The following is a 17341-nucleotide window of genomic DNA, read 5'->3' on the forward strand; positions in this document are numbered from 1 at the left end:
CGGGGCACTTCCCCACCCCTATAAAGAATCTAGAACTTCCTTGGCCAACCGGCCCTCAGAGTCGATTTCTCCTCATCGCTTCAGGGAACGTGGTAGAGCAGCAGCACGGCTCAGTGGATAGAGCAAGGGCTTGGGGGTCAAAAGTCATGGGTTCTAATCCGGACTCTGCCACTTATCAGCTGTGTGAATTTGGGCAAGTCACTTCACCTCTCTGTGCCTCAGTGTCCTCATCTGTAGAATTGGAATGAAGACTGTGAGCCCCACGTGGGACAACCTGATGAACTTCTATCCCCACGTCCCAGCTCTTAGAACAGTGCTTGTTACATAGGAGGCGCTTAACAGATGTCATTATTATTAGTATTATTATTATAATCACGGTGCTTAACGAATATCACCCTTATTGTTACTGTTGTTTTCATCATCACATTATCGATAATGTCCCTTTATCACCCCAGCTTCCCGCCCTCTCCTCTTCAGTAAAAGAATATAAAGTTCCATCAAAATGAGAGAGATCACTAGAAAACGATTCCCTAAGGAACCGACGGTAGAAGTGGCCCGTCCAAGCGTCACACTTTCAGAGGCATCAGGTTCCTGCAGGGAGATGCAGTAACTGCCCTGCAAATCATAGTACTAGTGGGAAAAAACATTCCTTAATCCTTCCCCGGGTGCAGCTGGAGGTTCAAAGCCTCTCTGGAAAGTGATGCAGGTTCCGGGGCCAGGATGGAAGGATCAATCTCGTGTCTCCCAAGCCCGGGTGGCTCCTCTCAGAGACGTTCTGACTCCGCCTTGGTAGGCACAGGTCGATAATGGGGGCCATCGGTCAGAAGAGAGAAATCCACGCGATCATCGTCAGGATGGCGCTTCCAAACTACGACCCCGATAATGTTTGCGCTCCCGGTAACCCGACACGCTGCCCCAGGTCGCTTCGCTTCTTCTGGCCTGTCCTCTTCCAGCGTGGAAATGGGCCAAATGGATGGAGGGCTGGGTCGGAGATCGTAGATGTACCTAAGTCTCTCGGGCTTTCACTGTTGGAACCGTAGCTGGGCCAACGGCTGGAGAAAATAACCCAAACCAGTATTTGGAAGGTCCTGGACACTGCCGGAGAACTTTTCCCCAGGTCCCGAGTAAGGAAGTGGCCGAGATCTAATGTCATGAAAGGGCAATTAGTCACCTCTTCGCCCGAGCCCTTGTGTCAGGGCACAAGGTGGCAAAACCGAACTCAACCACACCTGCTTCGCGACATCTACTCCGCCTGTGTCATTTCTTCTATGCTCAGCTTCTACGAGATGGGTTGAGGCGGAGTGTGAGTTTTAAATTGGGTCATGGGGAGTTGGGGGGAGGTTAAGGGGCGGAGGTGGAGGGGTGGAGTGGTGGAGGGTGGCCTTCACATCGGATCTTTCCCCTCCCTCTCGCTCCTTTCTGGACTGAAAGCACTGAGTAGAGAAGCCTAGGTGGCCGGTCTCTCTCCGTGGAAGAGTCCCCACTCTGTGTCCACAGACCACACTCTCCAGTCCCCTTCCTCAGGGTAGGAAACCAATGGGTTTTTCTTTCTCTTTCTGTCTGGTGCATTTTAATCGCTCGTTTCGTCCCGTCTTGCTGCCTCTTTGCTTCTCCATTTCCAGCTTGTCCCTCTCTCTCTCTTTCTCTCCTGATCTTTACCTAGCATCATTCTCTGCCTTTCTACTTCTTTCTATCTTCTTTGAGCTCTTCCCCTCTCTCTTGCCTCTCTAACTCTCATTCATTTCTTCACCTTGTCTCTGTATTGCCATTTCCTTTTTTCCTCCTTTATTTAGTTCTCGCTCAACGCCCCTGGCTGGCTCTCCTTCTCTCATTATTCCTTATTCCTAATAAGAATAATAACAATCATGGTATTCTGTTAAGCGCTTACTACTTGCCAGGCACTGTAACAAGCGCCTGGGCGGAAACGAGCCCATCGGGTTGGACACAGTCACCGTTCCACGTGGGACTCACAGTCTTCTTCCTCCTTTTTCAGATGAAGTAATTGAAGCACAGAAAAGTGCAACGAATTGGCCAGGCTCACGTAGCAGACAAGTGGAGGAGCTGCGATTAGAAAACATGACCTTCCGACTCCCGGGCCCGTGTTCTTTCCACCGCGCCATGCTGTCTCTCGGACTCTCACTCCGTCTCTCTCTCTCTAGTGCCTTAATGTCCTCCGATTGCCTACTTTTGACGCTCAGTTTTTCACACCTCTTCGTTTTCTTCATTCTCTCCCTCTCTCACCATTCCATAGCCGTCTCCCGTTTAATTCAGTTGCCATATCTCTCTACCTCTGTTTCTCCGTTTTATTCTTTTCGAGTTCACCTCAAGCCCTTTCTCTCTTTCAACAGCTCTCCACTTTGGATTTCCATTTCTCACCATTCTGTCTCTCCGCCTCTCACGCCGTTATATCTCCGTAACTTGCTCACATCTGTATCATTGTCCCTCCAATGAATTACTCGCCGTTTGGTATCTGTCCCTGTCTAGATCAGCCCCGCATCTCTCTGCTTCATTCGTTTCTGCCTCCAGTCTTTCTGCTCCTGAACGTCATCTCTCTCGAGTTTACCACAGTCTCTCTATCTCTGTCCGTTGTATATTTATGTCTCGTTTCTCCCTCTCTCTCTCTCTGAGAAGATGGACGGGAGACACTTTGCCTGTCAGAAGGCACATCTCTCTGGGGACAGTAGGCCGAGGGCGGTGGGGCAGAGGAGGTGGAAGACTGACTGAGGCGCAGAGGAATATAGAGGAAAGGGGGAACTCGGGATCTCTACAAAACGGGGGTCTTTTGGGGCAGACCTTCAGAGGGAGGGGAGGGTGAGGGGCTCCCCGCAGGGCCCCGGGGACGCCTGGTCTGAGCACTGCCCGCGGTGCTGGTCCTCAGTGAACTAGGCTGGGCCGTCCGCGGTGCTTTCCCGGGCCCTCCCTGACCGCGGGAGGACGGAGTCCGGCCCCGAGATGGACACCACCTTGGCGATTCCAGCGTGGCTGTGTCTACGCGTGGGCAGTGGCGGAGAGACAGTGGAGACGAAAGGCCGAAGTCTAAGTAAAGGAACAGGCCAGGGAAGGAGGGTCCTGATTAGCCCCCATCATGTGCCACTCCCCCAGTCCTGGCTTCAGCTCTCCCCTGCACGCTGTGCTCGGCTGCCCCGGCCCCGGGGGTCGCTGGAGGATGCCCCTCTGGAGGACAGTGGGGGAGCGGTGCTGGGGGAGACTCGTCCCCTCCCTTCTGGTCTCTCTTTGTCAGGGACCGACAGTCAGCTCTGCCTCCAACCCGTCCATCCGCCCTTCGTCTCGCGCCCAGGACGCTCTGACATTGCTAACGGTACTGATAATAATCGTAATAATGTGTGGCATTTGTGAAGGGCTTCCTATGTGCCAGGCACCGTTCCAAGCAGTGGGGTAGAAAGACGATAACATTGTTGGGTACTGTCCCTGTCCCCCATAGGACTCACAGTGTTGACCCCCATTTTGCAGATGAGGAAACTGAGGCAGAGGAGCTGAGTGACTCCCCCAGGGGCCCACAGCAGACAAGTGGTGGAGCCGGGATTAAAGCCCAAGTCCTTCTGACTCCCGGGCCCAAGCCCTATCCACCAGGCCACTCTGCTGCTCTGTGCTACCGACGTGGGGGGAGTTCGCACCCCCCACTCTGGGACAGAGGCTGCCTCACGAAGCCTGTGGGTGTTTTGCTTTCCCTGGAACTGGCGGACACACCTTTCAGGCTGGGACCTCCTGACCTCCAGCCCAGATCACTGTGACTTTCTGACCCTTTCGCATTTCCCCGCTTGGTAAAGTCTGATGCAACAACGGGCCACATCGGAGACACCGGGGGGATCTGGCTTGTTTGTGCAGGAGGCCGGGCTCCCCTGCTCATTCTCTGGCTCAACCCCCGTCTCCTGACTTCCCCGGAATCAGGGGCAGGGCGTGGGGAATAGACACGGGGCCACAGGTGTGGAGCTCCTGGAAAGGTCCGCCCCCGGAGACCCCACGGCCCGGAATAGCTCTGGCCCGGTGGGGGGGGGGGGCGGGTTGGGGGGAGTTGGAGGGAGGTGAGATCACTAGGAAGGGTCCCGTCCATCATCCAGAACAAAGAGAGGGAGTCATCTGTCCCCACCTGCCCCTCTTACATCACCTGTCGACCGAACCCTTATAAAGGCCCTCCGTTTCCCTTAGAGCTGGGCCGGGGCTGATCACGGTCCCGGCTCTTCCTCTCTTCTCCGTCCCCAGGTGGGAGGTCGGGCTGCTCTTCGAGGACTCGTCCCTGCTTCCCACAGCCGTGGCTGAGCCTTCACCCTCTGAGCTCCCGCCCGCTTTTTCGGTGCGGCAGAGCCTGGGAGATTCGGCCCGGGCTTTGGGCCGTTGCCGCCCCGATGCTTCTGCTGCTATTTTTCCTGCCGCTGCTCTTCCAGCTTCCCGGCTGTGAGGGCCGGATGGGACAAGCTCCCTGCTCCTTGCGGAAAAACTTCCCAGTGAGGTACTCCAAAGCGGGAGACTTGGTGATCGGGGGTTTCTTTTCCATGGACTGGAAAAGAAACTTTTTCTTCAGGATAGTCTCTTGAGGAATGACCCTTTTGTGGATGAGATGGATTCGAGGTGAGATTACTTTAATCGCACGGTAGTAATTCTGATGATCATAGAAATGCCGGTGGAAGGAAGGAGGAATGGTCCTATCGGTCAATCGATCGTATTTCTCGAAACCTTACTGTGTGCAGAGCCCTGTACTAAGCGCTTAGAACACAGTACAGCGGAGTTGGGAGAACCGTTCGCAATCTACAATGAGCTCACGGAGCAGAGGCGGCTTGTCCTGTGTAGGTGACCGGGTTTTGGAGATGGGCGTCGGGGGAGATGATTTGGGCAGGTTCCTAAGTACAGGTTTCTCCTCCGCGGTACAGCGTTTTGAAAAAAAAAACTGGTTTCGGTATCGGTGACACTTTTCAGGTATACTACTGACTGTGATGCCCTTGTTATTAGTGATTCTGATGCGGGGACGTCGAGGGTCTCGAATGGTCTTGGAGACGATGTCTCCCCGGTGCTAGGAATCCCGGCATTCTGGCAATATTTTCGGAGTTTCCCCCGTGCGCTCCTGTCCTCTGTCTGCCCGGATAGTCTCGGCACCCAGGAAAGGAGCAGAGTGACAGTTCTGGGAGTCTCGTCTTTGACTCGTCTCTCTCGTTCACCCCACACATCCGATCCGTTACCGAGACCTGCCGGTCTCACCTTTACAATATCGCCAAGATCCGCCCTTTCCTCTCCACCCAGACGGCTACCTTACTATTAGGGGCTCTCGTTATATCCCGGCTAGACTACCGTGTCGGCCTTCTCTCTGACCTCCCTTCCTCCTCTCTCGCCCCGCTCCGGTCTATTCTTCACTCCGCCGCCCGGCTCATCTTCCCGCAGAAACGCTCCGGGCCTGTCACTCCCCTTCTTAAACGACTCCGGTGGTTGCCTATCGACCTCCGCTCCAAACAAAAACTCCTCACTCTAGGCTTCGAGGCTCTCCGTCACCTTGCCCCTTCCTACCTCTCCTCCCTTCTCTCTTTCTACCGCCCACCCCGCAAGCTCCGCTCCTCCGCCGCCCGCCTCCTCACCGTCCCTCGGTCGCGCCTATCCCGCCGTCGAGCCCCGGGCCGCGTCCTTCCGCGGTCCCGGAACGCCCTCCCTCCTCCCCTCCGTCAATCTAATTCTCTTCCCCTCTTTAAAGCCCTACTTAAAACTCACCTCCTCCGAGAGGCCTTCCCAGACTGAGCTCCCCCCTTTTCCCTCTGCTCCCTCTACCCCCCCCCCCCCTCTCCGCAGCTAAACCCTCTTCTCCCCGCTTTCCCTCTCCTCCTCCCCCTCTCCCGTCCCACCTCCTCAGCACTGTGCTCGTCCGCTTCATCACCCTATTTATTTTGTTTATTTTGTTTAATGAGATGTACATCACCCTGATTCTATTTATTTGTCATTGTTTTTATGAGATGTTGATGAGATTTCTTGCCATTGTTCATGTCTGTCTGTCTCCCCCGATTAGACCGTAAAAGCCCGTCAAAGGGCAGGGACTGTCTCTATCTCTTGCCGACTTGTACATTCCAAGCGCTTGGTAGAGTGCTCTGCGCATAGTAAGCGCTCAATAAATACTATTGAATGAATGAATGAATGAACGAATGGGAGAGAACAGGAGTCTCCACTTTTGTGACTGTGCCCACGGAGTCCCTCCCCAGACCTCAAACTTTCTCCCTGCTCCTCCTCGGACCTGCATCCAATCCGGCCTGTAGCCCCAGTGGCTCATCAGCTGAGGGTTCTCCCCCTTCCCATATTTCCGCAGGCCCTTGCGCCAGTACTACCAGAACGTCCTGGCCCTGGTGTTCGCCGTGGAGGAGATCAACAGGAATCTCACCCTCCTGCCCAATGTCTCCCTGGGGTTCCAACTCTTCGATAATAACTTCAGGGAAACGACAGCCATGGAGAACTCGCTGATGCTGCTGTCCGAAGGAGGGGAGGCCGTCCCCAACTTCAACTGCGGGGGGCCGGGCAAACTAGTGGCGGTCATCGGAGGACTCACCGCCCCACTCTCCGCCGTGGTCGCGGACCTGCTGGGTCTCTACAGGTGCCCCCAGGTAAGAGACCTCGAGCTCCTTGTCCCCTCCCAGCTCTAGGCATCAGACACTACGTCCGCTTAGGGATGGCGCCTGGGGCTCAGAGAGCCTGGCTCATTCCTGCTTGTTCTCAGCCCAATTTCGTTTGCACCCAGACTAATGTAGTTCAGGCCCTGGATCTCCCGTCTGGGCTAAATTAGGAGAGTTGGGCAGCCGTAAAGGGCTTCCCGCCCAGGGGGGTTGAAACCCCGATGCTGGAATTTGATAGACAGCTAAAATCCCTCAGCCCCATAGCCGTCTCCCATTACGCCCCCACTCCCCCCACCTCCCACTCCCCACCGCGCCCAACTAGGCCCACAGTACTTATGTTACATATCTGTAATTTACCCATGTATTGTAATAGTTGTCTCCAGCTGGAGACTCTAAGTTCGTTGTGGGCAAGGAATGTATCTCTTTATAGTTAGACAGTGCTCTCCCAAACGCTTGGCGAAGTGCTTTACACGCAGTGAGAGCTCAGTAAATGGGATTGAACGAATAAATGAATGAATGGATTTGCCTGGCAACTACTTGCATAACTCAGGAAAGTGCAGACCTACCATTCCGGGCATTTCCTCGTGGGCAGATGTCCCCCTCTACTCAACCCATGCCCACCCAACAGCCCCAACTCAGGCCGGGCAAGCCACCGAACTCCTTCACCACTCGCTTTCCCCGGCCCGCACCCCGGAACATAGCAATTTCTCTTCCCTGTCTTCCCTTTGACGTGGGCCCGCTCGCATTCCCGGACCCTGCCCTCTGACTCCGTGTCCTCCGAGCTCCACACCGGGATCCTTACGAAGCTCCTGTGATCTCGGGCCCAAACTTTTCTAAGGACGCCCCAGAGCCCCTGGAGTTTGCTTCTCCTGCCCTCGGGGACTATTTCCTTGGCATGGATTCGGCCAGTCTCCCTCGATCGACATCTGGCCTCCCGGTGTCTTGGCACAAGCAATGGAGAGACTGTAGCCAAGGCCGTAATTGGTACTGGCTTAAATTGGTACTCTTCTTGGTCCTCTCTCCGTCGATATACCCTCACCCTCCCCGTCCCGCATCCTTGGCATCGCCCCCAACCCCACCACACACACACACACACACACACACACACACACAGAGTCCTTCATCTCTCTCCATCTGTCGATTGCAAAATCCTGCGTCTTTCCTATATACGGTGCTTTGCACAAGGTAAACGCTCAGTGAATCCGATTGAAGGAATAAATACCGTCTTAATAGGGAAGCTGGGCGGAAGGGCGTGAGCAAGTCAGCGGGGGTTGGAAAGCCAAGAGGGAAGAAAGAACAGATAGATCTGTCGCTTCCTCTCCACGCAAACCACTATCACGTTCGGGTAAGGTCCGGTCCTATTGTGGCCGGCCGAGTGTCGCGGATTCCTCCCGGATCTTTCTGTCTCCAGCCTCTTCCCCTCCCTAACCCCACCCCCTCGCCCCCCTCCAATCTAGACTCCCCACTGCAACCCGGATGATCTTCTTCAATCATCTCTCAGCCCGCTTCTCTCCTCTCCCCAATATCCTCCACTGGCTTCCCGTGTTACAAGGTATTTAGAAAAATCTCCTCACGATGGGCTTCGGGGCTCTCTCCCCATCTCTTCTTCACCTTGCATATCTGCCTTTCTCCCCGCTGGGTCCCAACCCTGTCCCTTCGTTTTGCCCTAGGTGACCCTCGGGCCGTACCCCGCCCTCCAGGCTTCCACCTCTGTCCCCCACACTCGCTGCTCCCCCGGCCCTAAAAGCCCTGTCTCCCCAATTCCAACATATCAGAGCTCATCCCCTTTCAAAGCTCTCTGAAATCCCACTTCTTCCAACAATTCTTCCCCGATTAACTTCCAGCACCCCAGGTCAGAGAAAATCATCAGCCAAGGGACATAGTCATTTCTATGAATCTTCAAGAATTGTGAATGTGCGTTTATTCAATGGAACCTATGATTTTCTAGCACATATTTTTATTCGTTGATTTATTTTAATTATCGATTTTGTTATTTTGTAAATTAGTAGTCATCGGTCTCCCTGTTGGAATACAAACTCCTTTTGGACAGAGGATATGTCATGTCTTGGTTTTGTGTTTTCCAAGCTCTTAAAACGTGTATTGCTGCATTCACTGTGCCTCTCCCTTCCGGGATCTGGCTCTCGCTCTTGTCTCTCTTCATCTCTCTCTCTCTCTCTCTCTCTCTTCCCCTCAGTCTCCATCTGTGTCTCGGTCTTTCAGCCAGGCAATTAATCGCTAAATTGATCAGTTCCGATAACTGTAATGAGCACCTCGAAGAGCGCCCGAGAAGCAGGTGACACAGTCCCCACTCTCAGAAGCTTTACAAATCTCGCGGGGAAGACAGGTAGACATAGGTGACTTGGAAATATTTCCTTCAAACGTATTTATTGGTTATTTGCTGTGTACAAACCACTGGACAGAGAACTTGGGAGAGTTCGACATAACAGGAGACGGACTAATACCTGTCCACAGGGAGCTATGTGAACAGGTAACGGAAGAATTAAGATAGAAGAAGGTAACAACGTGACTGTGTCGGGAATGAATGGCTGATCGGTCAGGCAATGGCACACAGATCTCTACTTCAGCCGTGAGGATGAGTAGAAATGGAAAAGCGCTAGGGTTGGTGTGAGGTCAGGAGGCTTCTGGAAAGAGGTGGGAATTAGGAGGGGAGAGGATCTGTGGATGGGGAGAGCTGCGATCTGGTGGTTCCGAGGCGGAGGGAAGCGAGGAGAAAGGGCTCGAGCAAGGCAGTGGAAGTGGGAGAGTCAAGAGTGAGGTCCAGAGAGAAGGTGCGTGTAGGAGGGGCGAAGTAAGAGGGAGTGAGTAGGGGAGTCTCAGGTGAAGACACGGGAAAGGGACAAAGAGGGTGGAGGATGTTGAAGTCACTGGTCAGGAGCTTCTCTCTGATGTGGGGTGAGATGGTTAGCTCTTGGAGGTTGAGGAAGCAGCGTGGCTTAGTGGCAAGAGCCCGGGTTTGGGAGTCAGAGGTCGGGGGTTCCAATCCCAGCCCCGCCACTTTTCGGCCGTGTGACTGGGCAACTGACTTCACTTCTCTGGGCCTCCGTTACCTCATCTGGGAAATGGGGATGAAAACCGTGAGCCCCACGTGGGTCAACCTGACAACTCTGTATCTACCCCAGCACTTAGAACGGTGCTTGGCACACGGTAAGTGCTTCACAGATACCATCCTTCTCATTCAGGAGTCGTGGGGATATTCGTGTCTGGTAACCTTTTGGATAGTGTTCTGAGCACCAGAGCGGAGTAGAAACTGAAGAGAGGAGAGGCCAGGAGATGGGAGACCAGTGAAGAGGCTAATCCAGTAGCCTCAAATTGCGGGACAAAAACGTAAGCCCGGACAATGACTGCGTGAAGAGGAAGGGGTGGGCGCGAAAATGAAGTGGAGAAACAAAAAATGTGTCTCCCCATCCTTATAATAATAACGTTGGCGTTAATTAAGCTCATACGATGTGCCAGGCGCTGTATTAAGCGCTTATATGAACACAGTTAGCATACCCGCTAATATCAGTTACCTCATTCAGCTGATAGAAAGTGGCTTATCCCGCCCCTCCTTCCATGGCCGTTTTTGTTCTCCTTCACTGATTGATTCTTTCTTCTCCGACGTTCTTCCCCACCCCCGTTCTCCTCCCGCTCCTCCTCCTCTTCTTCTCAGTCGACTTCTTCTTCTTGCCCTCGCTCCTTGTCCTCTTCTGTTCCCCCTTTCGGCTTCTTAGGCCTCTTCCTTCTCCTACTGCTGGAAAGGAACCCAGCCCGCGGGGCTGGGACAAGCAGGGCGGTTTGGAGGGACTGGAGCAGCCCTCTCAGTGGTGTCAGTCCCTGGACATTTACCGAGAGCGGCTGCTAAGGCCGCTCTGGTTCTGGAAAGGCCAGCGGGCTGCGCCGCCGTGTGCGGGGGTTAAGAGTCCGGTTAAGGCTGTCCGGGGTCGGGGACAGAGGTGGCCCTGGAGTTATTCGGGTCCAAAATGCCCCCTCCCCGGAGGGAACTCCACTCACAGGGAAACTGACCACCAACTCCCTCTCCCTTTAGATCGTCTACGGCCCGTTTGACGCCACCCTGGAAGACAAGGCCCGGTTTCCCACCCTCCATCAGATAGCGCCCAAGGACCTCAGCCAGCCCCTGGTCATCGTCCGCCTCCTGGTGCACTTTAACTGGACCTGGGTGGGGCTGGTGGTTACGGACAACATGAAGGGGGAGGAATTCCTCAGAGAGATGCGGAGGGAGATGGCGCGGAATGAGATCTGTCAGGCCTTCGAAAACAAAGTTCCCCAAAGCGATAATATGAGTTATGCCTTTAAGAAGGTGTTTTTCCGTATTCAGGACTCAACGGCTAACGTCGTTACTCTGTCGGGGGATACCGACTGTATGACTAGTTTTGCCTATGTAATGACTGAAAGCCGAATGGCACCCAAGGTCTGGATTATCACTTCTACCTGGGATTTCTCCTTGAGCTACACTCCCAAATCCGATCTAAGCATCCTCCACGGGGCCCTGTCATTTTCCCCGCACAAGAAAGAGATTCCCAGTTTCAAGGACTTTCTCCGCAAGGTCAATCCGTCTCACTATCCCGATGACTTCTTCCTGGAACTGTTTTGGAAGATAAAAGAAATTTGTTTCGACTTTGAGGAGCAGAAGACGAATCCGATATGCTCAGAGAACGTCACCTTGGAGCAATGGCCCCGACACATCTTCGACGTGCATCTGAGTGATGAGAGTCAGCTGGTGTACAGAGCCGTGTACGCCGTGGCCCGCGGGCTCCACGAGGTCCTCAGCTCGGAGGAGGGAGCGGTGGATGCTGGACGCGGCGGGGCGCCTCCCCCGTGGCGGGTAACCCCCCCCCCGCACTTTTCGGTTGAAAAAAGGCCCCTCCCTTATCTCCCGTGGAGGTGCGGCCACCCGTGGTCTCTGAACGGAGGCTCGTCTGACCCAAATCCCCCAACGCCAAGGCCTTTAGCGGTCTATTGGGGATTTCCCCTCCAGGGTCAATAGGTGCATCCCACTTGCCTGTGAGAGGTCCACTGGGCTGGAGAGGCCATAGCTCCCTTAAAGTAGACAGTTCGGCATCTCTGGTAATCTCTTCATGGTATTCTCGAGTATTTACTATGTGGCAAACACTGTACTAAGCGCTGGAGGTCGATACCTGCCCCCCGTCTATTCTCCAGCTTGGAGAACTCATTCGCTTCCACAGTTTCAACTACCATCCCTCCCTCCCTCCATGCTCGCACCTCTTCCTGCCTTGGAGACACCTCTTCTCGGAGGTCCTCCCGTCACCTCAAACGTAGCGGATCTACGACAGCGCTCCTTATCTTCCCTCCCAAACCCTGTCCTCTCCCCGATTTCCCCGTCACCGTGGGCGGCACGACCGTCCTTCCCGTCTCACGAGCCCGTAACCTTGGTGTCATCCTGGATTCCGCTCTCTCGTTCAATCCCCATATCCAATCTGTCCCCAGATCCTGCCCGTCTCCCCTTCACAACGTGGCCAAGATCCGCCCTTTCCTCTCCATCCAAACCGCTACCTTTTCTACAGTCCCTCATCCTACCCCGAGCGGATGACCGCATCCTCCTCCTCTCTGAACTCCCGAACTCCTGCCTCTCCCCATTTCAGTCCGTACATCACTCCGCTGCCCGGATCGTCTTTCTGCAGAAATGCCCTGGGCCTGTCACCCCCCTCCTCAAAAATCTCCAGCGGTTGCTTATCAGCCTCTGTATCAAGCAAAAATGTTCCTTACCACTGGCTTTAGAGCTGTCCATCCCCTTGCCCCCTTCTTACCTCATCTCCCTTCTCTCCTTCTCCACCCCAGCCCGCACACTCCGCTCCTCCGCTGCCGCTCACCTTCTCGATGGGCCTTGTGCTCGCCTGGCCCGCCATCGACCCCTGGCCCACGTCCTACCTGCGGCCTGGAACGCCCTCCTTCCTCACATCTACCAAAATCTTCCCCGCTTGTCCTCAGCTCCCCCTCCCTTCCGCTACCCCACGACTTGTTCTCTTTCCTCTTCCCCCCTCCCCGCTCCGTGGCACTTCTGTATTTATGCTTATATCTAGAATTCTATTGATTCATATCGATTCCTGTGTCCTTGTATTGATGCCTAGCTGCCTCCTGCCAGACTGTGAGCCCGTTATGAACAGCGATTGTCTCTCTTTTCCAAGCACTGAGTATAGAGTACAGTGCTCTGCACACAGTCAGTGCACAGTAAATGCTATCGAATGAACAGATACGGGGTTAACGGGTAGAATCCCTCACTGTCCCATATAGGCCAAACCCCGTTCATCTCTACTTTACAAATGAGGTAACTGAGGCGACTGAAGTTCCAAGACCTGAACCTGGAGCGGTGGGATTCGCACCCACATCCTCTGATTCCCAGGCCCGCGCTCTTTCCAGTCGGGAGCACCGCTGCCCACTGATTCCGGAGAGTAGAGCAGAGTCACGGAATCAATCCCCGTTCCCATCTTTTTTCATCTCCTCTTCCTTTTCCCTCGAGTCCCCAAAGAGGTTCGTCTTCTCTACCCGGGCGTGAGAAAGCCCTCGGGGCTGGATCCCCCGTCTGTGTCTAGAGAGGGAGATGCTTCGTGGCAGGGTTTCCCTTTCCTCCTCGGCCCCCCCACTACGTCCATTTTCAGAGTCGGAAAGGCGCAGGCAGGCGACCCGAGGAGGAAATGCAGCAACCACTCCCTCCAGCCTCCAGCTCCGAGGCCCAACCTTCAACAACCCTCTCGCCCCGGGGTCGCGGCCAGTCCCTTGGGCCCGACCATCGGAGAGCCCCGGGGATCTCTCTGTCCTTCCAGGTCCACTCCGTCCTGAGCCACGTCGGCGGGAACGGCGGTGATGAGAACGGGATGGTTTGGGGAGAGTCGAGGGTGTCCGCTACAAAGTACGATATCAAAAACTTTGTGGCTCATCCCATCGAGAGTCAAGTGACGGTGGGAGAGTTTGACGCTCTGGCTCCTGCCGGCCAAAACCTCGTCATCGATGAACAGGCCATCGTGTGGGCCAATGATGACACGTCGGTGAGGAGCCTGGGGACATCTCTTCGCCGGAGGGAGGGAACAGTAGGGATGGTCAGGGCAAAGGGCTTTGAGGGAGAGCGACTTAAGGTGCATTTGTTTCCCGCCTCATCGCCCTGTCCTCTTCCCCCAGTCAGTGATGCTCCCTGTCTCCTGCTTCTCCCAGTCAATCCAAGCTATTTACTGAGCACTCATTGTGCGTGCTGAACTCGGGACCGGGGAAAGTAAGATAAAGTAGCCTAGGTAGACACGATCCCGGGCCACAAGGAGCTGAGGGGCCACAGGAGGATAAGGACGTGCAAATCAATCCTGCACCCGAATATAGAGATTCCTAAAGAAGTGTGAGACTGGGGTGAGTAGGAGGTGCTTCAGGAGCCCAGAACCGAGTGTAAAGGCGATGCAGAGGGGCGGGGAAGTCTAGAGATGAGGGCTTAATCTGAGAAGGCTTAAATCCATCAGAGATATTTATGGAGCGCTTACTCCGTTCTCAACACTGTACTAAGCGCTTGGGAGAAAAGAATGCAATAGAGCTGGAAGACATGCACAAGAATCTCACCATCTCGTTGAGAAGATGGGCATTAAAATGAACGAATGACTTGTGGAGATGCACAGAAGTGATCTCTGGCAGAGGACTGGCGAATAGCAACGGCAACAGGTGGAGGTGCCTAGGTGTCAGAGAGAGGGGGATTTAGTCGGGAAGCGGGAAGGTCGCTTGGAGGAGATGTGAATTGAAGAAGGCACTGAAAGTGAGGAGAGCGGCCGTCAGTTGTCTATGTAGAGGGAGAGAGGTTCAGGAATATCTCGCTCGCTCCTCTTTCGTGCCTTGGGTCCTCTTCCCTCCTCCCCTGACCCTGGAATTGCCCCCGATTCCCTCGTCTTCCCTGCAGTGTTCAGCACTCCCCGCTTTCTCTTTCCATCCTCAGATCCCCACCTCCGTGTGCAGTGGTGACTGTCAGCCCGGAACGCGAAAAACAAGAGAGTCGGGTGAGCCCGTATGCTGCTTTACTTGTATCCAGTGCCCGGACGGGGCCATCAGCAGTCAGATGAGTAAGTGTTGACCTTGAGTCCAACCCCTCTCGGGCACTGTTCCGGACGATCCTCTGGGAGCCCCTTCCAGGTGGCTGTGTCCGGGGACCCTTGGCATCTAGACAAAGGAGGGAAACCCAATGATTTTTTATTATTAAGTGCCGTCGAGTCACTTCTGACTCATAGCGACTCCATGGCTGTACTTTCCCCAGAACGTCCCGTCCTCTGCTGTAATCCACAACCCTTCTAATGGTTCTACCGTTAGGGTTGTTACGGTCTCTATCCATCCAGCTGCCGGTCTGCCTCTTCCTCGTTTTCCCTGGACTTTTCCTAGCTTCGGCGTCTTCTCCAGAGAATCAGTCCTGCTGTTTATGTGTGCAGTATATGCTCATCGAAGTCGGGTCACTTGGCCAAAGGCGGCTTGGGTTTAATTTGCTCCCAGATGCATCCCTGTGTCTTTCGGGCAATCCGTGATCTCCGCAAAAGCCTTCTCCAGCACCACATTTCAAAAGCTCGGACGTTCTTTCTGTCCTGTGTTTTCACTGTCCAGCTTTCAGATCCATACATCGTTACTGGAAACACCTCAGGGTTGCCAATTTGCATCTGTGTGGCACAGATGGGCCCGGGATGTCAAAAAAACAAAGTTCATGTGGGAGTACACGTAGACCTATGTATTTTGAAGAGTATGAGGGTGTGTTGTGGTATTAACTGTAAGTGATTATTGCGTGTGAGGGTGGCCGGCAGAAGTGGTTGGCAAGGGTGGGAGACGTTTGATGAGTCGCCGAACGGGGATGACGTCGGTGTCCCCAGAGAAAGGAGGGCACGAACTCGGGAACAATACAACCCCAGCAAGATTCACGGGATTTGCTGACTGCCAAATGTGGGCATGGTTTACTACGAATCCCGTGGGAAAGCAGAACAGAAGCAGGAAGGTGGGGAAGATGAGGAGGAAACTGGGGTTGAGAGAGCCTTACCTGGAGGGGCTCCTGGACCCAGCCAAAATCCACAGTCACGGCCAGGTTCTGCCGTTATCACTCAGCAGCGGTTCTCGGGGTGGGGAACGAGTGTGGCTTGGAACCTGTCTGAGACCCCGTTTGTTCCCCTCGCAGACATGGGCACGTGTGTGAAGTGCCCCGAAGACCACTATGCAAATAGGAAGAGGAATAGCTGTCTCCCGAAGGCTTTCACTTTCCTGACCTTTGAAGAACCTCTGGGGATGACCCTGGTCTTCCTCGCCCTCTCCTTCTCTCTTCTCAGCGTCGCGGTGCTGGGCGTCTTCATTAAGCACCGAGACACCCCCGTGGTCAGGGCCAATAACCGCCACCTCAGCTACACCCTCCTCATCGCCCTCACCCTCTGCTTCCTCTGCTCCTGCGTTTTCATCGGCCGGCCCGGCCCCGTCAGCTGCCTCCTCCGCCAGACCGCCTTCGGGGTGGTCTTCGCGGTGGCCGTCTCCTCCATCCTGGCCAAGACGGTCACGGTGGTGGTGGCCTTCAAGGCCACGGTTCCGGGGGGCCGCAGCCGCACGTGGATGGGCCCCCGGGTGTCGGCCTCCATCGTCCTCGTCTGTTCCCTGGTCCAGGTGGCCATCTGCGCCGCCTGGCTGGGGGCCGCTCCCCCCTTCCCGGACCTGGACGTGCTCTCCGAGCCCGGGCACATCGTCGTCCAGTGTAACGAAGGCTCGGTGATCGCCTTCTACTGCGTCCTGGGCTACCTGGGCTTCCTGGCCCTGGTCAGCTTCACCGTGGCCTTCCTGGCCCGCAGGCTGCCCGACAGCTTCAACGAGGCCAAGTTCATCACGTTCAGCATGCTGGTCTTCTGCAGCGTCTGGATCTCCTTCCTGCCCGCCTACCAGAGCAGCAAGGGGAAGGCCATGGTGGCCGTGGAGGTCTTCTCCATCCTGGCCTCCAGCGCCGGGCTGCTGGGCTGCATCTTCGTCCCCAAGTGCTACCTGATCCTCCTGCGGCCCGACAGGAACACTCGGGAGTGGCTCAAAGCCAGGTGACTCTCGACCGTTTTCTCCCTCGGGGCACTTCCCCACCCCTCTAAAGAATCTAGAACTTCCTTGGCCAACCGGCCCTCAGAGTCGATTTCTCCTCATCGCTTCAGGGAACGTGGTAGAGCAGCAGCACGGCTCAGTGGAAAGAGCAAGGGCTTGGGGGTCAAAAGTCATGGGTTCTAATCCGGACTCTGCCACTTATCAGCTGTGTGAATTTGGGCAAGTCCCTTCACCTCTCTGTGCCTCAGTGTCCTCATCTGTAGAATTGGAATGAAGACTGTGAGCCCCACGTGGGACAACCTGATGAACTTCTATCCCCACGTCCCAGCGCTCAGAACAGTGCTTGTTACATAGGAGGCGCTTAACAGATGTCATTATTATTAGTATTATTATTATAATCACGGTGCTTAACGAATATCACCCTTATTGTTACTGTTGTTTTCATCATCACATTATCGATAATGTCCCTTTATCACCCCAGCTTCCCGCCCTCTCCTCTTCAGTAAAAGAATATAAAGTTCCATCAAAATGAGAGAGATCACTAGAAAACGATTCCCTAAGGAACCGACGGTAGAAGTGGCCCGTCCAAGCGTCACACTTTCAGAGGCATCAGGTTCCTGCAGGGAGATGCAGTAACTGCCCTGCAAATCATAGTACTAGTGGGAAAAAACATTCCCTAATCCTTCCCCGGGTGCAGC

The 17341-nt window shown here is 54.7% G+C and overlaps 1 protein-coding gene across 1 annotated transcript; it reads left to right on the top strand.

Moving 5' to 3' along the window:
* Window positions 1-806: 806 nt before the first annotated feature.
* On the top strand, window positions 807-16688 carry LOC114807601 (vomeronasal type-2 receptor 26-like). Its single transcript, XM_029053796.1, has 11 exons — window positions 807-897; window positions 1197-1303; window positions 3242-3319; window positions 3910-3962; window positions 4222-4312; window positions 4541-4587; window positions 6299-6590; window positions 10645-11442; window positions 13400-13621; window positions 14542-14665; window positions 15754-16688. The coding sequence occupies exons 1-11, from the start codon at window positions 807-809 to the stop codon at window positions 16647-16649; spliced, it is 2799 nt and encodes a 932-aa protein (XP_028909629.1). The 3' UTR covers window positions 16650-16688.
* Window positions 16689-17341: the final 653 nt, after the last annotated feature.

The sequence above is a fragment of the Ornithorhynchus anatinus genome, chromosome X3 (assembly GCF_004115215.2).
Source record: "Ornithorhynchus anatinus isolate Pmale09 chromosome X3, mOrnAna1.pri.v4, whole genome shotgun sequence".
NCBI classification, from domain to species: domain Eukaryota; kingdom Metazoa; phylum Chordata; class Mammalia; order Monotremata; family Ornithorhynchidae; genus Ornithorhynchus; species Ornithorhynchus anatinus.

Coding starts and splice junctions, on each gene's coding strand:
- LOC114807601 (XM_029053796.1), top strand. CDS start 807: ATGGGGGCCATCGGTCAGAAGAGAGAAATCCACGCGATCATCGTCAGG. Junction 6,591..10,644: donor GTCTCTACAGGTGCCCCCAG/GTAAGAGACCTC, acceptor CTCTCCCTTTAG/ATCGTCTACGGCCCGTTTGA. Junction 14,666..15,753: donor GGCCATCAGCAGTCAGATGA/GTAAGTGTTGAC, acceptor TTCCCCTCGCAG/ACATGGGCACGTGTGTGAAG.